At 37.3% G+C, this 24,523-nt stretch overlaps 1 protein-coding gene across 4 annotated transcripts in view; it reads right to left on the bottom strand.

The window, feature by feature from the left end:
- The window catches only part of TOPBP1 (DNA topoisomerase II binding protein 1), a 77,292-nt gene that overhangs the window by 31,601 nt on the left and 21,168 nt on the right, over positions 1-24,523 (bottom strand). For all 4 annotated transcript variants that reach the window (XM_033404058.2, XM_033404059.2, XM_004278920.3 and 1 more), the window contains exons 11-14: positions 7,658-8,001; positions 6,835-7,007; positions 2,620-2,831; positions 866-1,152 (exon numbers count right to left, since the gene is read on the bottom strand). In XM_033404058.2, coding sequence (XP_033259949.2) covers positions 866-1,152; positions 2,620-2,831; positions 6,835-7,007; positions 7,658-8,001 — 1,016 coding nt within the window. The remainder of the gene's footprint in view (positions 1-865; positions 1,153-2,619; positions 2,832-6,834; positions 7,008-7,657; positions 8,002-24,523) is intronic.

Below are 24,523 nucleotides of genomic sequence, written 5' to 3'. Positions count from 1 at the left end.
ACTTCAGAAGAAATTTGATCAAAGATTTAGCTTGGAGAAAACTGTCCCGGGTATCAATTTATATTTATTTTCTAAAGATGAACAATCTGTAAACTTTAAGTCTGCTCCAAAACATACTAGTAAAAATTATTAAACTCTATGAGTAAAACCTCAATAGATAAACCGTACAATAATTTTGCAAAGTCATGGATAAAAAAAAAAACATGGTTTGAATAGCCATTTGAAAGGCCAAAAACTACTAAAGGAATAGTGAAGAAATTATCTTTGGGGAATGAAAGGAAACCATTTGAGAAGCTTGAATTAGCCCTTGATTTGTGAATGAATTTTTCAGAAGGGGAGCCATACTCCAGTGCTCAGAAGATCAAAGAAAGATGCACACTTAACTCATCTTTTTAAGGGAAATGATTGAAAAGTAAAGTGATAACAGACATTTTCAGAAAGAGCACCGGGTGTACACCTAGAATCAAAACGTAAGTAGCAATGTGTTTATGTTATTTTACAGTTTATGAAACTATTTCATCACACAATTACACTTAATCCTTATGATAAACCTGTAAGTTTTCAGAGTAAGTGATACTATGCTCTTTGTACAAAAGGAACTAATGCTCAGATACATTAAATGATCTGTGAGTCATACCGTTCATGGCAGATATAGGACTTGAATCCAGATGTCCTGATTTCACACCGTATATATCTCTAGCTGTTACCTCAAACCTGGATATATGTAGGGATTCAATACTATGCATCTATTTGCCAACACTTCTGGAAGTTACTACTACAAACTTCAGAGGTGATGGAGAACTTGGTGCTTTACTTTATAAGCTATGAAACTGTTATCTCCAGCACCACTTTCTATAAGCCTTACCTTCACATCAAAGGAAGGCTTGAAGAGTTTGTCCTTGGACAGAAACTTTGATGGTGTATCCAGGCATAATGAGGGCTCCTTCTGAAGTGGTTGTCCTGCTGCAGGGGAGACTGAAGCCTGTCCGGAGTGCTGTGAGATCACTGCATGGAAAGCTTTACTCTGAAAGCGGTTCATATCTAAAGGTGTAACGGCTGTTTTTCTGTGAGTTTCCAGGTCTGTGACAGGATGCTCTGGAGTATCTGGATTTAGATTCACCCCGTTTGTTGTCTCAGTTTCCAGACTTTGTTCTAGAGATTTAAAATGAAAAGAAACAAATGTGAGCCACTAATGTCTTTTGTGTCTAAAGAGGCACACAAGAAGTGATGTTTTTACATCTTATTGTGAGTTTTCATGTGAATTCTCAAGTATACTTCAAACCACAAAGTTATATACCTACTTTCAAAGAAACAAACCAGACAATATACTAAAATGTGTTGAGTTAGACAAGTACATCAACTGAAAGAAATAATTAATGAAATTAGATTTCCTGTTTCATCTTGTTGTAACTTGAAATATTCTCAATAAACCTCATAATTTGCCCAAAATTATATAAATAATGTCATCTTAGTCAATGGCAGAGTAAAAAAGAAAATCCCAATTACATGCACTCAGAGTTAACAACTACGGTCAGGTTTTTGGAAAGTGCTTAATGAAGTTTTAATATTACTTTGCCTGCATTGTAAAATTTCCAGGTTGTCTAAATAAAGTAGTAAGTATGGGCTTCCCTGGTGGTGCAGTGGTTGAGAGCCCGCCTGCCGATGCGGGGGACACGGGTTCGTGCCTTGGTCCGGGAAGATCCCACATGCCGCGGAGCGGCTGGGCCCGTGAGCCACGGCCGCTGAGCCTGCGCATCCGGAGCCTGTGCTCCACAATGGGAGAGGCCACAATAGTGAGAGGCCCGTGTACCGCAAAAAAAAAAAAAAAAAAGTAGTAAGTAATAGCTTTGAGAAGCTTCCCTGGTTTGCCCAGGGATGCCATCATCTTACAAGAGAGGTTACTGTGTCCTCCCACCCTGCCTCCTACCTTTTTTTCAACATTTAACAAATACACTTATTAGACGGCTGCTCCGTGCCAGGCCCAATCTAGACAATGAAAATATATAATGCACAAGACACATGTACTCCTTGCCTTTTCAGAGCTTATGGTTGAGCGGGGAAACATGAAAGTAAACTACAACGGTAACACTGGGATGAGAGCTACAAAAGGCCAGGGTGTTATGGCAAGACAAAGGCCATACTTGGTGAGTCAAGGAAGGCTTTCCAGGGAAAGTGATATCCAAGTCGAGAACTGAAAGATAAGGAGAAACAGGCTAGCATGAAGCAGGCAAGAGATAACATGCAAAAGCCCAAAGATGAGGAATAGAGAGCACTTTACTCACAAGATGTGTCAGTATGAGCCACTGAAGGAACAGTAAATGGGATCTAAGCTCATTAGACTTCAAACACTGAGACCCTAGAATGCTCCTATATTGTTCTGTACCCTGTAGCTTTCAGATAGTGCCTACACTTGATAGTACAGATACAAATTAAACATTTGTGCTATGAACGCATATTTATTTGGCCCCACACCCCCAATAATGAGTGCCCAAGAGTGGCTCACATGAAAGGGAGAAATTTTAATGACCTGTCCTAAAAATAAGTTTTAGCACATTCATATCCCAGAAACCATCAAATTGTAAAAATATATACATAAAAGGACAAAACAGAAGTATGAACCTTCTTTAGGTGAATTTTTGATCAGAAAATGGCTTTCATTTGCTCTCTTTCCCAATCTAGCAGTCTCCAACAGCCAAGCTATAGTGACCGCTGGTAAATTCCACTTCTTGGCAGCTTCATATTTAGAACCACCTGGTTCTTTCAATACAAGATGTGTACTGGCAAACATGCCTTTCTTTGCATTGGATTTGCGAACGAAGAATTCTTGAACACTGAAAGTTACATTTAAAGAAAAGCAAATGTCATATGCACAATTAGCCAGCAAAGTAAGAATGAAGTTTCTAATACAATGGTTTTGTTAGAGTTCTGAATATATGAAAATACTCACAGATTAAAAGTTGGCTCTATTTCTTAAATTAAGCTAATCCCCTTACAAGTGCTTACTCTAGAATGAAATTAAACTTTTTATAAAAACATAAGCAAATTAAACTAGACTTACAAGCAATAACCAGAAAAACCATCTATTTAATTAGTCATCACCCATCCACCTTGTCTTTCCTCCCAAAAGAAGGCAGCATGGAACAACTACGGGAGCAAAGGAAGAGTATGAATAACACATTATATCTTTTAGCCCACTACAACTTCTCCAAGTATTTTCACATATTTCATTCGATCCTCTCAATATTTGTGAAATACCAATATTTTACAAATTATTGTAAAAATACGACCTGAGAAAAGATGCAGAGAAATTAAACGCCTTCCTCATGATCACAGAATATTAAAGGAAATATGGGGGCAAAAACAGAATATGAGATATAAACAGAATTGTCTTTTCTTTTAGGACTTCTGGGTTTTAAGTCTAGATCCCCACTTTTAAGATGTTTTTAATATTCCACATTTTTCCTAGTACTTTCACGGATTCATTTTTCACATTTAACCCACTGATCAATTAATTTGGTACTTATTTTGGGATGAGATGTTGCTCCAACTTTACTGAATCATATTTATTAAATAAACCATCTCTTCCTCAATAAGTTGAAATATCACTTTTATCATATACCAAATTCCTGTTTGTGTTTAGGTCTATTTCTAGACTTTCTGCCTGTTCACTGAACTTTCTGCTACTTACAGACACACTATTTTATCTAGTGAGGTTTACAAAATATATTTAAATAACTATTCTATTTCAGAATTTTTATGACTTTCCTGCTTGCTAATATTTTCTTTGAATTTAAGAATTAGTTTGCTTATTGCCCTCTCTAAAAAATTTCTTTATAACGTTTAGTCTTCCTGTCCAAGAACAGATACATCTTTCATACTGTTTAAGTCTTACTTATTTCCCTCAATAGCATTTTACAAGTTTCTGTAGCTCTTCCAAGTTTCCCTTTAAAATTTTTTTAAAAATCGAAGTATAGTTGACATACAATATTGTATTAGTTTCAGGTGTACTACGTAGTGACTCGACATTTAAATGCATTACAAATGATCAACACCAAAAGTATAGAAGCCATCTGTCAACATACAAAGCTAGTACAGTATTACTTTTTTCCTTATGCTGAATATTACATCCCCATGACGTTTTAACTTTATAACTGGAATTCTGTACCTGTTAATCCCTCTTCACCTTCCCCTCTGGTGACTACTAATTTGTTCTCTATATCTAATTTGTTCTCTATGAGTCTATTTTGGTTTTATTTTGTTTGTTCCTTTGTTTTGTTCTTTTAGATTCCACATCATGTTGCTAGGTGTTTTATCTCTTATTCCAGATTTAGTAAGAGACCTTTGTTTTCATTAGCTCTTCTAACTGGTTGTACATATGAAGGTCAGTGACTTCTGTATATTAATATTCTACATAACCACTTTGCTGAATTTTTCTGTGAGCACCACTTTAGTCTGTTGCCATATTTTGTTATTGTTATTTGTTACAATTTCAGTTTTTTCCAAAAGCTTACTGTTTGGTATAATCCAAGTACACAACACAGCAAAAAAGGAAATATACAATTTAATGAATTATCATAAGATGAAAACCCTTATATCAACCACCCACGTCAGAAGACAGAATCTTACCAGTCACTCCAGAACCTCTCCAACGTGCCTCTTCTCAGTTACTAACCCCCTTCCCTCCCTTGCTAACAGTAGCCACTATTTGGATATTTATGATCATCACTTCCTTACTTTTCTTTTGTTTTATCACATAGTGCATCTTTAAACACTACATTTAATTTTTTATGTCTTTTAGCTTGCAGGTTCCCTCTTCTTTCCTTGCCCCCTTGTTGAAGACACTATAATGTAGAGTTACTTCAGAGTCTGGATTTTGCTGATTGTATTGCTGTGCTGTAGTAGAACATGTTATTCTCCTGTATTTCCTATAATTCAGTAGTTGAATCTAGGTTTTATTAGATTGAGGTTTCATTATTTTGCTAAGACTACTTCAAGGTGGTGATGTATTCTTCACAAGGAAGCATATGTCTGGTTTTCTCTTTAGTATGTGATTAACTGTTGGTTTTCAATGCCTAGAATCTTTCATTTATTAGGAGTCACAATCTTATCATTCCTTTTTCACTTATTTGTTGGAATACTTCTATAAAGGGAAATTGTCTTATCCATTATTATGGTACTCTGATACAGACTGTATAGGAAAGGCAGGATAAATACTTTGATCCTTTCTCTTTATTTACCAGCTTTCAAAATAATGAGTTGGTTTCCTAGCATCCTTCAAACATGACCAATTAGCTTAGTTTGTTTGGTGCCATTATGAAGTTATGATTTAAACATTATTTGATGTGTCTGGATCCACTGCTATTATTATCTCTAGTGACAACTTTTCCTGTCTTTAGCCAGTGGAGGTCCTTTTGACACAACCCTTCCTACTAGTCTTCAATAATATATCAATACTTGCTCTCTGTTCTGACAAAATGTTCCAGACTCACTGGTATCTTTTCTGCCCCAGACCTAGAACTGATCATTTCTTTAAGCTTTAGTTTCTTTTAGTGGGAAGTGGTATTTTAAGGTCACAATGTGGGCACTGGTGTTGCTTGTTACTATCAGGTTGATAATGATTTCTAGGCTTAAAAGTGGTTTTGAATTCCTCTTTGAACCAAGAGTTACTAAAAAGTTCTAAAATGCTGAGTTGATAAAGTCTTTTCATCTTCTATTTCTCCTACTCATTTCTAATTTTGGGGGTTTTTTTTTTTGTACTGTGATTACAGAATATGGTCTCCACTCTTTCTACTTCAGGGAACTTACTGAGGTTTTCTTTGTGGCCAATTTCCATACAGGCAACGTTTATGAGTGTTCCACAGGTGCTTGAAATGGTATGGTCACTGTTTTAGAGTGGATAGCTAACTATGCTGTTTAAATCTGTATCCTTTCTTGTTTTCCATTTGACCTGTCATGAGGTAAAAGGTGGGAATTAAAGTCTCTTACAATTAATGTTTCTGCTGATTCCTCATTGAATTTCCTGCTGTTTTTGTTCTATGAATGGTAGTCATGCTCTATTTGGTATATACATATTTTTTACCTTCAGTGTAAATAGCACTCTTTATTTACAGTGCTCTTCTTTTTCCTGTTTAATGCCTTTTGATTTGAATCCAAACTTGTCTGACGTTAAAACTGCAACACTCTCTTTTCTTTTGATATATCTTTGCCCATCTTTTTTTTTCCCCAAATGTTCTGAATCATTTAGGTTTAGATGTGTCTCTTGTTTAAAAGCATTTTAAGCGCTGCTTAATGATATAATCTAAAAGAACTTTTCCTTTAATGTAAAGTTTAGTTCATTTATATTTATTTATATAATGAGTTTTCTACTTCCTTTTTAAACAGCCACCATTAAAGTTCACTTACAGGTTGGGCTAATCTGGATTTTGGAACTTTAAAATTCATTTTCTTTCTCCCAAAGTATTCATTATTTCTGCTTAACATTTGCACTGCAGAAAAACAATGAATGTACACTGAAAAAGAATAAATCATCCAGATGGCATATGGAAGGGAATAAATAATGCTTAGATAAGCAACACTCAATAACGACCCACGTATCAGCTTTAAATATTCCCTTTCCTGGTAGGTAAGCATTAACACCTGGAGCCTTAACATTTGCCAGGCATCCGTCTAACAGCATTCTCCCTCTCCCACTTTGAGCCATCACATAGATATGCAACACACTCCTCATAAATATTATAAAGACACCCAGTGAAATCCTAATTTGAATGCTCTTCTATAAGTCAAAACAAATAAAAAGTACACCAAGACAGCAGGTACACTAAAAATACTACATACCTTGCTCCAAGGCGATTTGCTAAGAATGTCAACGAATCTTTTTCAGCTCCTGCACACTGGCTGAATGAAAGAACACAATCCTCTAAAGGAGTCATTCCTGCCATTACTGGGACTGGTGTGAAGAGAGGATTTGACTTTGGATCAGTTAAAGTCTGATAGTCTATACAAGTTACCTTTCAAAAACAAGAGAAACGATAACATCAACCTGAAATAAGCGACTAGTGGTTAACACTGGTTCAGTTACAGTAACAGTAATTTTAGTTTAGATGAAAACCAATTTTACTTTCATATAAATGTGTATATATGCTCATTCTCAACACATTTAAAATTATAACATCAAAGAAATACATACACACCAATCCATTATATAGGATGTTAAAATCAGTCGGATTTATCATCGAATTTATTGAATTTTGCTTAAAATTTAATTTCTTCCAATGTATTATCACTTTTTCTCTTTGAAAGTTGAAAAATAAATCAATGATGAAATTATTAGTGATAAGCCAACAAGATGGAATAATACAAAAGTGTATGTCATGTTTTGGTAGTAAGAAAACTAGGAAAATTGAAATAATATGAGATGACCTGGAGTAACTTCCTAAGAAGGAACACTGCTGGTGCGGCCCCTCTATTCTACCAGGATTAGGAGCAAGAAGCTTGTATAGTTTATTATTTACACTTTCCATTGTTAAAAGCAAAATCCAGACAGTGCTCAAACCCAAATACCAATTTACTGAAACTGAACTGCCTAAGAAATAAATGTGTACTCCTAGTTTCAGACATCCTTCAATACTATATTTCAACTGCTACAGTGTTTTCTTACCAGCCATGTATTTGTAACAACTTCTCCCACAGTTGCCTGTACTTCACACCCCAGCAGAGGAACCACAGCATAATCAGCAACAACTCTGCTCTGAAGTGACACAATTTTTCCAGCATTTTCTCTTATGATAGTTGCAATATTAAATTCATTTTCATTACTAAAACCTAAAATAAGAAAACTCTTTTGGCTAAATAAACCTTCTTCAGTAATTGTAGAAGCATCAGGGAGGCAATGACTGACGGAAGACTGGTTTTCTTCTTGCAGAGAAATATGAGTAGAATCAATAAGGGGCTCCACATGAGCAGAATCATTAAAGGGTCCAACTTCAGACTGCGCAACTTCAACTGGAACAGAAAAAGAAATGTTTTCTAACAGGTATTTTATTTTATAAAGCTTATTTCCTAGTAAGGATATTAAGGTAACATGGAACCTGAGAACTGTGACCACACATATAAAACTAAGGCTTTATAAGTATACAATGAAGAAAGAATATGAACCATCCCATTCTCTGGGTTCCCAGGAGTGTTATCAGTATTACTATCCTAGGACAACAGCAATCATGTTACTATTCTAAGTATTACTAGTGTACTAGAAAACTCTAATTAGTTGAAAATTATGAAGCTCCAATAACGCCATGGGCCTGTTTGAGTTCCGAAACTGGTTCAGATAATTCACAACAGAATTAAAAAAATATCATTAAGGAAAAAATGGAAGCAACAGGCCTAAGTGGTCAAGCCCATCACATGGAAATAACTGAATAAATGCAATAATAAGAGAATTATGGTTATTTCCCTTTCAAAAATTTCTATAAAGTTTTATAATGAAATTGGAGCTATTTAGCTTCTATACAGATTCTTAAGAAAACAACTGATCAAGGACCCAACAGTCTCAACAATTTCATTTCAGGATAAAGTTGGCTTATAAATGGGTAGTAGAAGAAAAAAAACATAGATATTTTAAAATATAAATGTCAATAATGAAAATGCAGCTGCTGCCAGTGTCCTAGTCCTCACGGTGAGACACAGCTACCCCCTGCCTCTGCAGGAGACCTTCCAACACTAGCAGGGTGTTAGACACTGGAAAAGTCCTGGTTTAAAAATAAAGGGATTAGGAGAGGGCAGACAGCAGAAGCAAGAAGAACTACAGTCCTGCAGCCTGTGGAACTAAAACCACATTCACAGAAAGACAGACAAGACAAAAAGGCAGAGGGGGCTTCCCTGGTGGTGCAGTGGTTGAGAGTCCGCCTGCCTATGCAGGGGACACGGGTCCGTTCCCCGGTCCGGGAAGATCCCACATGCCGCGGAGCAGCTGGGCCCATGAGCCATGGCCGCTGAGCCTGCGCGTCCGGAGCCTGTACTCCGCAACGGGAGAGGCCACAACAGTGAGAGGCCCACATACCGCAAAACAAAAACAAACAAACAAACAAACACACAAAAAAGGCAGAGGGCAATGTACCAGATGAAGGAACAAGATAAAACCCCAGAAAAACAACTAAATGAAGTAGAGATAGGCAACCTTCCAGAAAAACAATTTAGAATAATGATAGTGAAGATGACCCAGGACCTTGGAAAAAGGATGGAGGCAAAGATTGAAAAGATGCAAGAAATGTTTAACAAAGACCTAGGAGAATTAAAGAACAAACAAACAGAGATGAACAATACAATAACTGAAATGAAAAATACACTGGAAGGAATCAACAGCAGAATAACTGAGGTAGAAGAATGGATAAGTGACCTGGAAGACAGAATGGTGGAATTCAGTGCTGTGGAACAGAATAAAGAAAAAAGAATGAAAAGAAATGAAGACAGACTAAGAGACCTCTGGGACAACATTAAACGCAACATTCGCATTATAGGGGTCCCAGAAGGAGAAGAGAGAGAAAAAGGACCCGAGAAAATATTTGAAGAGATTAAAGTCAAAAACTTCCCTAACATGGGAAAGGAAATAGCCACGCAAGTCCAGGAAGCACAGAGACTCCCATACAGGATAAACCCAAGGAGAAACACGCCGAGACACACAGTAAGCAAATTGGCAAAAATTAAAGACAAAGAAAAATTATAGAAAGCAACAAGGGAAAAACGACAACATACAAGGGAACTCAAATAAGGTTAAAAGCTGATTTCTCAGCAGAAACTCTAAAAGCCAGAAGGGAGTGGCATGACATATTTAAAGTGATGAAAGGGAAGAACTTAAAACCAAGATTACTCTACCCGGCAAGGATCTCATTCAGATTCCATGGAGAAATCAAAAGCTTTACAGACAAGCAAAAGCAAAGAGAATTCAGCTCCACCAAACCAGCTCTACAACAAATGCTAAAGGAACTTCTCTAAGTGGGAAACACAAGAGAAAAAAGGACCTACAAAAACAAACCCAAAACAACTAAGAAAATGGTAACAGGAACATACATACAGATAATTCCCTTAAACATGAATGGATTAAATGCTCCAAGCAAAAGACACAGGCTCACTGAATGGATACAAAAACAAGACCCATATATATGCTGTCTACAGGAGACCCACTTCAGACCTAGGGACACATACAGACTGGAAGTGAAGGGATGGAAAATGATATTCCATGCAAATGGAAATCAAAAGAAAGCTGGAGTAGTAATACTCATATCTGATAAAATAGACTTTAAAACAAAAAATGTTACAAGAGACAAGGAAGGACACTACATAATGATCAAGGAATCAATCCAAAAAGAAGATATAACAATTATAAATATATATGCACCCAACATAGGAGCACCTCAATACGTAAGGCAACTGCTAACAGCTATAAAAGAGGAAATCGACAGTAACACAATAATAGTGGGGGGACTTCCCTGGTGGTGCGGTGGTTAAGAATCCGCCTGCCAATGCAGGGAACACGGGTTTGAGCTCTGGTCCAGGAAGATCCCACATGCCGTGGAGTAAGTAAGCCAGTGCGTCACAACTACTGAGCCTGCTATCTAGAGCCCGTGAGCCACACTACTGAGCCCATGTGCCACAAGTACCGAAGCCTGTGCACCTAGAGCCCATGCTCTGCAACAAGAGAAGCCACTGCAATGAGAAGCCTGTGCACCGCAACGAAGAGTAACCCGCTCCCCGCAACTAGAGAAAGCCCACGCACAGCAACGAAGACCCAATGCTCCAAAAATAAATTAATTAATTAATAAAAATAGTAACAGTGGGGGACTTTAACACCTCACTTACACCAATGGACTGATCATCCAAACAGAAAATTAATAAGGAAAAACAAGCTTTAAATGACACAATACACCAGATATATTTATAGGACACTCCATCCAAAACCAGCAGATTACAGTTTCTTCTCAAGTGCACACAGAAGATTCTCCATGATAGATCACATCTTGGGTCACAAACCAAGCCTCAGTGAAGTTAAGAAAACTGAAATAGTATCAAGCACCTTTTCCAACCACAACACTATGAGATTAGAAATCAATTACAGAGAAAAAAAACGTAAAAACCACAAACACATGGAGGCTAAACAATACGTTACTAAATGACCGAGAGATCACTGAAGAAATCAAAGAGGACATTAAAAAATACCTAGAGACAAATGACAATAAAAACATGACAATCCAAATCCTATGGGATGCAGCAAAAGCAGTTCTAAGAGGGAACTTCATAGCAATAGAATTGTACCTCAAAAAGAACCAAACATCTCAAATAAACAATCTAACCTTACACCTAAAACAACTAGAGAAAGAAGAACAAACAAAACCCAAAGTTAGCAGAAGGAAAGAAATCATAAAGATCAGAGCAGAAATAAATGAAACAGAAACAAAGAAAACAATAGCAAAGATCAATAAAACTAAAATCTGCTTCTTTGAGAAGATAAACATAATTGATAAACCATTAGCCAGACTCATCAAGAAAAGTGGGAGAGGACTCAAATCAATAAAATTAGAAATGAAAAAGGAGACGTTACAACAGACACTGCAGAAATACAAAGCACCCTAAGAGACTACTACAAGCAACTCTATGCCAATAAAATGGACAACCTGGAAGAAACGGACATATTCTTAGAAAGGTGTGACCTTCCAAGACTGAATCAGGAAGAAACCGAAAATATGAACAGACCAATCACAAGTAATGAAATTGAAACTGTGATTAAAAATCTTCCAACAACAATAACAACAACAAAAATCTTCCAACAAACAAAAGTCCAGGACCAGATGGCTTCACAGGTGAATTCTATCAAACATTTAGAGAAGAGCTAACACCCATCCTTCTCAAACTCTTCCAAAAAATTGCAGAGGAAGGAACACTTCCAAACTCATTCTATGAAGCCACCATCATCCTGATACCAAAACAGACAAAGATACTACAAAAAAAGAAAGTTACAGACCAACATTACTGATGAATATAGATGCAAAAGTCCTCAACAAAATACTAGCAAACAATCCAACAACACATTAAAAGGATCATACACCATGATCAACTGGGATTTATCCCAGGGATGCAAGGATTCTTCAATATATGTAAATCAATCAATTTGATACACCACATTAACAAACTGAAGAAGAAAAACCATATGATCATCTCAATAGATGCAGAAAAAGCTTTTGACAAAATTCAACACCCATTTATGATAAAAACTCTCCAGAAAGTGGGCATAGAGGAAATGTACCTCAGCATAATAAAGGCCATATACGACAAACCCACAGCAAACATCATTCTCAATGGTGAAAAACTGAAAGCATTTCCTCTAAGATCAGGAACAAGACAAGGATATCCACTCTCACCACTATTATTCAACATAGTTTTGGAAGTCCTAGCCACGGCAGTCAGTGAAGAAAAAGAAATAAAAGAAACACAAATTGGAAAAGAAGTAAAATTGTCACTGTTTGCAGATGACATGATACTATACATAGAGAATCCTAAAGATGCCACCAGAAAACTACTAGAGCTAATCAATGAATTTGGTAATGTTGCACGTTACACAATTAATGCACATAAATCTCTTGCATTCCTATACACTAATGATGAAAAATGTGAAAGAGAAAATAAGGAAACACTCCCATTTACCACTGCAACAAAAAGAATAAAATACCTAGGAATAAGCCTACCTAGGGAGACAAAAGACCTGTATGCAGAAAAGTATAAGACACTGATGAAAGAAATTAAAGATGAAACAAACAGATGGAGACATATACCACGTTCTTGGATTGGAAGAATCAATATTGTGAAAATGACTATACTACCCAAAGCAATCTACAGATTCAATGCAACCCCTATCAAATTACCAATGGCATTTTTAATAGAACTAGAACAAATAAATCTTAAAATTTGTATGGAGACACAAAAGACACCGAATAGCCAAAGCAGTCTTGAGGGAAAAAAACGGAGCTGGATGAATCAGGCTCCCTGACTTCAGACTACACTACAAAGCTACGGTAATTAAGACAATATGGTAGTGGCACAAAAACAGAAACATAGATCAATGGAACGGGATAGAAAGCACAGATGTAAACCCACACACCTACGGTCAACTAATCTATGACAAAGGAGGCAAGGATATACAATGGAGACAGTCTCTTCAGTAAGTTGTGCTCGGAGAACTGGACAGCTACATGTAAAAGAATGAAATTAGAACACTCCCTAACACCATACACAAAAATAAACTCAAAATGGATTCGAGACCTAAATGTAAGACCAGACACTATAAAATTCTTGGAGGAAAACATAGGAAGAACATTCTTTGACATAAATCACAGCAAGGCCTTTTTTGATCCACCTCCTAGAGTAATGGAAATAAAAACAAAAATAAACAAATGGGACCTAATGAAACTTAAGTTTTTGCACCGCAAAGGAAACTACAAACAAGATGAAAAGACAACCCTCAGAATGGGAGAAAATATTTGCAAACGAATCAATGGACAAAGGATTAATCTACAAAATATATAAACAGCTCATGCAGCTCAATATTAAAAAAAAAACAACCCAATCTAAAAATGGGCAGAAGACCTAAATAGACATTTCTCCAAAGAGGACATATAGATGGCCAAGAAGCACATGAAAAGCTGCTCAACATCACTAATTATTAGAGAAATGCAAATCAAAACTACAGTGAGGTATCACACCTCACACCAGTTAGAATGGGCATCATCAGAAAATCTACAAACAATAAATGCTGGAGAGGGTGTGGAGAAAAGGGAACCCTCTTGCACTGTTGGAGGGAATGTAAATTTATGCAGTCACTATGGAGAACAGTATGGAGGGTCCTTAAAAAACTAAGAATAGCATTACCATATGACCCAGCAATCCCACTACTGGGCATACACCCAGAGAAACCATAATTCAAAAAGACGCATGCACCCCAGTGTTCATTGCAGCACTATTTACAATAGCCAGGATATGGAAACAACCTAAATGACCATCAACAGATGAATGGATAAAGAAGATGTGGTACATATACACAATGGAATATTACTCAGCCATAAGAAGGAACGAAACTGGGTCATTTGTAGAGATGTGGATGGATCTAGAGACTGTCATATGGAGTGAAGTAAGTCAGAAAGAGAAAAACAAATATCGTATATTAACACATATATGTGGAATCTAGAAAAATGGTACTGATGAACCGGTTTGCAGGGCAGAAAATGAGACACAGATACAGTGAACAAACGTATGGACACCAAGGGGGGAAAGTGGTGGGGAGGGGGTGGAGGTGGGGTGGTGTGATGAATTGGGAGATTGGGATTGACATGTATACACCAATATGTATAAAATGGATAACTAATAAGAGCCTGCTGTATAATAAAATAAATCAAATTAAATTAAAAAAATAAAGAGATTAGGAGCAGTTGCTCTACTGACTTGCTATATAAAAAGAAAAAGAAAATGCATTCCCTAATATGCAATAAATATTATGAAATCAATGCTAAAAGTTTAAGAGGTAAAAACTTGTATGTTCTTGAAAACTCTAGTGGTGCTGTGTTGAAGGGTAATGCCTTACAGCAGAGATAGGCAAACTACAGCCTAGGGGCCAAAGTGGGCCCATGGCCTGTGTATTATCGTTTTTACATTTTTAAGTGGTTGCAAAAACAAAACAAAACAAAATAGAATGTGTGACAGAGGCAGAATGTGGCTGGTAAAGCCCAAAATATTTACTGTCTGGCCTTTTACAAAAACAGTTTGCCAAGCCCTGCTTCATGGGATTCCAACAAGCCTGGAAGGTATTCAAGGATTCTTAACATTTATTTATATAGGCACTGTGCCTAAGTGCTTTACATGCATGTAATTAATGGTCATGATACTATTAGGCTCATTCTATTGCTGTATCTATACCCTTTCTTCAAGAAGAATACCAGGCTTAAAGAGGTTATGTAACTTACCTAAAGTCATACAGTTATTAGGTGGCAGAAATGAGATATAAACCGAAGTCTGTCTGACTCCAGGGTCCATAACATTATGTTATAGTGCCATCTTCTTATTTCTATCTTCATCTCCAATAGACACGACCGTTTTCACTTTTAAACTAATTACTGTTTATATATACTTTAATTCCTACTTAATACAAGTATTTAAATTGCTCTTACTGACACTCTGAAGAAGCAGTTTTGTCTAGAGCATTACTGATCAGTAGGTCAGGAGACTCTATGACCCTCAGTTTCATATTATAAGGAATAAGGGATAACAGTATATTTATAATTTATAGAGATGTATGAGGATGAATAAGCTTAGATGGAAATAAAGGTGACATGATACTATAAAACATTTTGGAAAGTAGTTTTAAAAATAGATATTTCTAATATAAAATGTAAAAACAAAATATTTTGCCATTAAAATTGTTCACAATCACATCTAGGAGGAAAAAAACAACTTTGTTTGATGTCTATATATAGGTGGTGAGATAGGAAGAAGGAAGAAGCCCAGGGGAATTTTAGACTACTATAAAAACAAACTAGAAATACTAAGTTTTATAAATGATAAGTAAAACCCTGAAGTTATTAAAGACTCAGAATAAATTAACATGTTCTACAGTAGTTCTTCCCATTTATTTTAGAAATAAAACCCTTTCTCAAATAGATGTCATTCAGTAGCCCAATAGACTACCAAATAATAGGCTTTTTGACAAGACTATTATTGAAAAAGCTCTCTCAAATCAAAAGTAATTTTGTTTTAAGAGGTAACTGAAAATACTTGATTACATTCTTCTAAATTTGATGCTTGGGGATTCACTGAGATTTACTGTCACTAAATCCTTTCAAAGTCAGTAGACTACTAGCTGCTTTAGAAAGGAAGGTTTGAGAAACCAACTGCCTGCCTCCAGCAAGTACCCTTGTTGAAGGATAATGCATAAAACTACTTCCAGTCAATCTGCGGCTTCTTTATACTAGAACATCCTAAAAAATTAGGATGATCTGATATGATACACTACTAAAGCATAAGCAAGTGGTCTGACAAAAGTCAATTCTGCAGTACACCATGAAGAGAAACAGTGTGGATAAAAAAATAAGAATACTGAAAGTTCCTTTCTAGAAATATGGTAGGCTAGATATTCAAAACCCACTCACTAAAAACACCTAAAATACAGGATGAAATATTAAAGGTACCCTTATAAATACATAGCTGAGTTTGCAAGAAAGCAAGAGGAATTCTCAAGGGCTAAAAAGGAAGTAGTAGCATGAATTCAGATCATTAAGTGATTACTAAAGCTAACGATTAACATCTATTTTGGCAGTGACCTATACCCTTAGAATTTAAGGATATCACATAGAGGGATAGGAGTCAAGCCTTTGATCTCACACAAATTAGACGTGGGGCAGAGTATTCCTTACCACTCAGAAACACTAAAGGGAAATGCCTTCAGTGAAAATGTCGACCAAAACCCAATCAACCACCACCACCACCAAGTCCACCCTGCAAAAGGAGATGACAAGTACACTTTATTTTTCTGAGGCACAGAAGAACATTTATGAAAATCACTTCCTAAACACCTCATAGACCAAAGATATAAAATTAGAAAATATTTAGACTTGATCAATTACAAAAATGCTACATAGAAGATCTTTTGAAATATAACTGAGTTACTACTTTCAGAGAAATCTACTGACATAAACACTTAGATAAAAAGACTACAAAAAAACAAATTGTGCAACTTAAGAAATCAGAAGAAAAAAGAGAAGAAAAAAAAGAGTAAGACAATAAATTAATGAAACAAAAATCAAACTTGGTTTGTTAAAAAGACTAATGAAACTGGTATTTAAATCTCCTAGAAAATATAGCTTACCAAAACTTACTCAGGAAAAAATAGAACAATGAAATAGTTTCATATCCATTAAATAAATCCGTACTATAAAATCAGGCCAGGCCATTAGACCAGGCCGTTAGACAGATGAGTTTCATCACACATTCAAGTATAAAGGAACTCGAATCGTACATAAACTGAGATTAAAGAAAAAAAAAATCGTACATAAACTGAGATTAAAGAAAAAAAAAGTAACTCACCAATCCATTTTATCAATAATAACAAAACCCAACAAGGACAACAGTAAAAGGAAAATTATAGGCCAATATCACACCGAATAGATAAAATCCTAAATAAAATATTAGTAAACTGAACACAGTAAAAAAAAAAGATGAATATATCATATCCAGAAGAATTTAAACTTGATTTAACAATGTAAAATCTACTAATGCAATTTACCACACCAAGGAGAAAAAACCATATAATTCTAATGAGCAGAGGAAAAGTACATAATACCCAGATCACAGCCCTAAAGAATAAAAACTACAAAACTTTTAGAAGAAAACATACAAGAAAAGCATCATTACATTAGATTTAGCAATGATTTCTTAATTATGACACCAAAAACACAGGCAATGAGAAAACAATAGATAAATTGGACTTCATCACAATTAAAACTTTTGTCCATCAAAGAACACAGGGTGAAAAGGCTACCCAAAGAATGGGTGAAAATATATGCAAATCATATATCTGATAAGGGATCAATATTCAAAATACATAAAGAACTCCTACTACTCAGGAACAAAAAAATCAACCCAATTGAATACACATTTCTCCAAAGAAGATTTATTGATGGCCAATAAAAACATGAAATGATGCTCAGTGTCACTAATCATCAGGGAAATGCAAATCAAAACCACCAGTGAGATACCACTTCATACCCATTAGGATGATGTTTATTAAAAAAAAAGCAGAAAATACAATATGTTGGTAAGGATGTGGAGGAACTGGAACCCCTGGGCATTGCTGGTGAGAATGTAAAGTGGTACACCACTGTGGAAAACAGCAAGGTGGTTTCCCAAAAAATTAAACATAGAATTACCATATGACTTATCAATTCCACTTCTGGGACTGTATCTAAAAGAAATGAAAGCAGGGACTTGAACAGATACCTGTACAGCGACGTTCACAGCACCATTATTTACAAAAGCCAACCACAGAGAAAACTCAAGTGTCCATCAACAGAAAGGAAGAGACAATTCCAACATACAATGAACTATTATTCAACTTAAATAAGGAATGAAATTCTGACACGTGCTAAAACATGGATGAAACTTGAGGACATTATGGTAAGTGAAATAAGACACAAAAGGACAGATACTGTATGAGTCCATTTATATGAGCTACCTAGAATGGTCAAATTCAGAGACAGAAAATAGAATGGTGGTTGCCAGGGACTGGGCAGAGGGAGGAAGACAGAGTTACTATTTAATGGCTATAATGTTTCAGTTTGGGAAGATAAAAAAGTTCTGGCATGAACGGTAATGATGGTGGCACAAGAGTGTGAATATAGTACCACTAAATTGTACAACTAAAAATAGTTAAAACGGTAAATTTTATGTTAGGCATATTTTACCACAATTTTTAAAAACTCAATACCCAGAGAGAGGAGGAAGATGGAGGAAGAGTAAGACGTGGAGCTCACCTTCCTCCCCACAGATACATCAGAAATACATCTACACATGGAACAACTCCTACAGAACACCTACTGAACGCTGGCAGAAGACCTCAGACCTCCCAAAACGCAAGAAACTCCCCACGTACCTGGGTAGGGCAAAAAAAAAAGAATAAACACAGACAAAAGAATAGGGACGGGATCTGCACCAGTGGGAGGGAGCCGTGAAGGAGGAAAGGTTTCCACACACTAGAAGCCCCTTCGCGGGCGGAGACTACGGGTGGCGGGGTGGGGGGAGCTTCAGAGCCGCGGAGGCGAGAGCAGCCACAGGGGTCCGGAGGGCAAAGCGGAGAGATTACCGCACAGAGAATCGGTGCCGACCAGCGCTCACCACCCCGAGAGGCTTGTCTGCTCACCCGCTGGGGCAGGCGGGGCTGGGAGCTGAGGCTTGGGCTTCGGTCAGAGCGCAGGGAGAGGACTGGAGGCGTGAACACAGGCTGACGGGGTTCGTGCACCACGGCTAGCCGGGAGGGAGTCTGGGAAAAAGTCTGGACCTGCCAAAGAGGCAAGAGACTTTTTCTTCCCTCTTTGTTTCCTGGTGCGGGAGGAGAGGGGATTAAGAGCACTGCTTAAAGGAGCTCCAGAGATCGGCGCGAGCAGCGGCTAACAGTGCGGACCCCAGAGATGGGCATGAGACGCTAAGGCTGCTGCTGCCACCACCAAGAAGCCTGTGTGCCAGAACAGGTCACTCTCCACACCTCTCTTCCAGGGACCCTGTGCAGGCCGCCACTGCCAGGGTCCCGGGACCCAGGGACAACTTCCCCGGGGGAATGCACGGCGCGCCTCAGGCTGGTGCAACGTCACACCAGCCACTGCTGCCACAGGCGCACCACGCACTCCGTGCCCCTCCCTCCCCCCGGCCTGAGTGAGACAGAGCCCCCGAATCAGCAGCTCCTTTAACCCCGTCCTGTCTGAGCGAAGAACAGATGCCCTCCGGCGACCTACACGCAGAGGCAGGGCCAAATCCAAACCTGAACCCCAGGAGCGTGCAAACAAAGAAGAGAAAGGGAAATCTCTCCCAGCAGCCTCAGGAGCAGTGGATTAAATCTCCACAATCAACATGATGTACCCTGCATCTGTGGAACACCTGAAGAGACAACGAATCATCCCAAATTGAGGAGGTGGACTTTGAGAGCAAGATATATTATTTTTTCCCCTTTTCTGCTTTTTGTGAGTATGTGTACACTTCTGTGTGAGATTTTGTCTGTATAGCTTTGCTTTCACCATTTGTCCTAGGGTTCTATCCAACCGTTTTTTTTTTTTTACTTAAAAAAAAATTTTTTTTCTTAATAATTTTTTTATTTTATTATACCTTATTTTATTTTATTTTCCTCTATCCTTTCCTTCCTCCCTCCCTCCCTTTCTTTCTTTCTACTTTTTCTCCCTTTTATTCTGAGCAGTGTCGATGAAAGACTCTTGGTGCTGCAGCCAGCAGTCAGTGATGTGACTCTGAGGTGGGAGAGCCAACTTCAGGACACTGGTCCACAAGAGACCTCCCAGCTCCACGTAATATCAAATGGCGAAAATCTCCCAGAGATCTCCATCTCAACACCAACACCCAGCTTCACTCAACGACCAGCAAGCTACAGTGCTGGACACCCTATGCCAAACAACTAGCAAGACAGGAACACAACCCCATCCATTAGCAGAGAGGCTGCCTAAAATCATAAGTCCACACACATCCCAAAACACACCACCAGACAAACAAGATCCAGCCCCATTCACAAGAACACAGGCACTAGTGCCCTCCACCAGGAAGCCTACACAACCCACTGAACCAACTGTAGCCACTGCGGACAGACACCAAAAACAACGGGAACTAGGAACCTGCAGCCTGCAAAAAGGAGACCCCAAACACAGTAAGTTAAGCAAAATGAGAAGACAGAAAAACACACAGCAGATGAAGGAGCAAGATAAAAACCCACCAGACCTAACAAATGAAGAGGAAATAGGCAGTCTACCTGAAAAAGAATTCAGAATAATGGTAGTAAAGATGATCCAAAATCTTGGAAATAGAATAGAGAAAATGCAAGAAACATTTAACAAGGACCTAGAAGAACTAAAGATGAAACAAGCAACAATGAACAACACAATAAATGAAATTAAAAATACTCTAAAAGGGATCAATAGCAGAATAACTGAGGCAGAAGAACAGAAAGGGACCTGGAAGATAGAATACTGGAAATAACTACTGTAGAGCAGAATAAAGAAAAAAGAATGAAAAGGACTGAGGACAATCTCAGAGACCTCTGGGACAACATTAAACGCACCAACATTCGAATTATAGGGGTCCCAAAAGAAGAAGAGAAAATGAAAGGGACTAAAAAAATATTTGAAGACATTATAGTTGAGAACTTCCCTAATATGGGAAAGGAAATAGTTAATCAAGTCCACCAAGCACAGAGAGTCCCATACAGGATAAATCCAAGGAGAAACATGTTAAGACACATATTAATCAAACTGTCAAAAGTTAAATACAAAGAAAACATATTAAAAGCAGCAAGGGAAAAACAACAAATAGCACACAAGGGAATCCCCATAAGGTTAACAGCTGATCTTTCAGCAGAAACTCTGCAAGCCAGAAGGGACTGGCAGGATATATTTAAAGTGATGAAGGAGAAAAACCTGCAACCAAGATTACTCTACCCAGCAAGGATCTCATTCAGATTTGATGGAGAACTTAAAGCCTTTGCAGACAAGCAAAAGCTGAGAGAGTTCAGCACCACCAAACCAGCTCTACAACAAATGCTAAAGGATCTTTTCTAGGCAAGAAACAGAAGAGAAGGAAAAGACCTATAATAACAAACCCCAAACAATTAAGAAAATGGGAAGAGGAACATACATATCGATAATTACCTTAAATGTAAATGGATTAAATGCTCCCACCAAAAGACACAGACTGGCTGAATGGATACAGAAACAAGACCCAGACATATGCTGTCTACAAGAGACCCACTTCAGACCTAGAGACACATACAGACTGCAAGTGAGGGGATGGAAAAACATATTCCATGCAAATGGAAATCAAAAGAAAGCTGGAGTAGCAATTCTCATATCAGACAAAATAGACTTTAAAATAAGGACTATTAGAAGAGACAAAGGACACTACACAATGATCAAGGGATCGATCCAAGAAGAAGATATAACAATTTTAAGTATCTATGCACCTAACATAGGAGCACCTCAATACATAAGGCAAATACTAACAGCCGTAGAAGGGGAAGTCGACAGTAACACATTCATAGTAGGGGACTTTAACACCCCACTTTCACCAATGGACAGATCATCCAAAATGAAAATAAATAAGGAAACACAGCTTTAAAGGATACATTAAACAAGATGGACTTAATTGATATTTATAGGACATTCCATCCAAAATCAACAGAATACAATTTTTTCTCAAGTGCTCATGGAACATTCTCTAGGACAGATCATATATTGGGTCACAAATCAAGCCTTGGTAAATTTAAGAAAACTGAAATTGTATCAAGTTTCTTCTCCGACCACAATGCTATGAGACTAGATACCAATTACAGGAAAAGATCTGTAAAAAATACAAACACATGGAGGCTAAACAATACACTACTTAATAACGAAGTGATCAATGAAGAAATCAAAGAGGAAACCAAAAAATACCTAGAAACAAATGACAATGGAGACACGACAACCCACAACCTATGCGATGCAACAAAAGCAGTTCTAAGAGGGAGGTTTATAGCAATACAATCCTACCTTAAGAAACAGGAAACATCTCGAATAAACAACCTAACCTTGCACCTAAAGCAATTAGAGAAAGAAGAACAAAAAAACCCCAAAGTTAGCAGAAGGAAAGAAATCATAAAGATCAGATCAGAAATAAATGAAAAAGAAATGAAGGAAACGATAGCAAAGACCAATAAAACTGAAAGCTGGTTCTTTGAGAAGATAAACAAAATTAATAAACCATTAGCCAGACCCATCAAGAAAACAAGGGAGAAGACTCAAATCAATAGAATTAGAAATGAAAAAGGAGAAGTAACAACTGACACTGCAGAAATACAAAAGATCATGAGAGATTACTACAAGCAACTCTATGCCAATAAAATGGACAAACTGGAAGAAATGGACAAATTCTTAGAAATGCACAACGTGCCAAGACTGAATCAGGAAGACATGGAAAATATGAACAGACCAATCACAAGCACTGAAATTGAAACTGTGATTAAAAATCTTCCAACAAACAAAAGCCCAGGACCAGATGGCTTCACAGGCGAATTCTATCAAACATTTAGAGAAGAGCTAACACCTATCTTTCTCAAGCTCTTCCAAAATACAGCAGAGGGAGGAACACTCCCAAACTCATTCTACGAGGCCACCATCACCCTGATACCAAAACCAGACAAGGATGTCACAAAGAAAGAAAACTACAGGCCAATATCACTGATGAACATAGATGCAAAAATCCTCAATAAAATACTAGCAAACAGAATCCAACAGCACATTAAAAGGATCATACACCATGGATCAAGTGGCGTTTATTCCAGGAATGCAAGGATTCTTCAATATATGCAAATCAATCAATGTGATACACCATATTAACAAACTGAAGGAGAAAAACCATATGGTCATCTCAACAGATGCAGAGAAAGCTTTCGACAAAATTCAACACCCATTTATAATAAAAACCCTGCAGAAAGTAGGCATAGAGGGAACTTTCCTCAACATAATAAAGGCCATATATGACAAACCCACAGCCAACATCGTCCTCAATGGTGAAAAACTGAAAGCATTTCCACTAAGATCAGGAAAAAGACAAGGTTGCCCACTCTCATCACTCTTATTCAACATAGTTTTGGAAGTTTTAGCCACAGCAATCAGAGAAGAAAAAGAAATAAAAGGAATCAAAATCAGAAAAGAAGTAAAGCTGTCACTGTTTGCAGAGGACATAGAGAATCCTAAAGATGCTACCAGAAAACTACTAGAGCTAATCAATGAATTTGGTAAAGCAGCAGGATACAACATTAATGCACAGAAATCTCTTGCATTCCTATACACTAATGATGAAAAATCTGAAAGTGAAATCAAGAAAACACTCCCATTTACCATTGCACAAAAAGAATAAAATATCTAGGAATAAACCTACCTAAGGAGACAGAAGACCTGTATGCAGAAAATTATAAGACACTGATGAAAGAAATTAAAGATGATACAAACAGATGGAGAGATATACCATGTTCTTGGGTTGGAAGAATCAACATTGTGAAAATGACTCTACTACCCAAAGCAATCTACAGATTCAATGCAATCCTTAGCAAACTACCACTGGCATTTTTCACAGAACTAGAACAAAAAATTTCACAATATGTATGGAAACACAGAAGACCCCGAATAGCAAAGCAATCTTGAGAATGAAAAACGGAGCTGGAGGAATCAGGCTCCCTGACTTCAGACTATACTACAAAGCTACAGTAATCAAGACAGTATGGTACTGGCACAAAAACAGAAATATAGATCAACGGAACAGGATAGAAAGACCCAGAGATAAACCCACGCACATATGGCCACCTTATCTTTGATAAAGGAGGCAGGAATGTACAGTGGAGAAAGGACAGCTCAGGAAGTGGTGCGGGGAAAACTGGACAGGTACATGTAAAAGTATGAGATTAGATCACTCCCTAACACCATACACAAAAATAGCTCAAAATGGATTAAAGACCTAAATGTAAGGCCAGAAACTATCAGACTGTTAGAGGAAAACAGGCAAAACACTCTTATGTCATAAATCACAGCAAGATCCTTTTTGACCCACCTCCTAGAGAAACGGAAATAAAAACAAAAATAAACAAATGGGACCTAATGAAACTTCAAAGCTTTTGTACAGCAAAGGAAACCATAAAAAGACCAAAAGACAACCCTCAGAATGGGAGAAAATATTTGCAAATGAAGAAACTGAC

This window comes from Orcinus orca, chromosome 5 (genome assembly GCF_937001465.1).
Source record: "Orcinus orca chromosome 5, mOrcOrc1.1, whole genome shotgun sequence".
NCBI classification, from domain to species: Eukaryota; Metazoa; Chordata; class Mammalia; order Artiodactyla; family Delphinidae; genus Orcinus; species Orcinus orca.
Note: the sequence above shows the minus strand (reverse complement) of the source record. Positions and strands in the feature narration are given on the sequence as shown.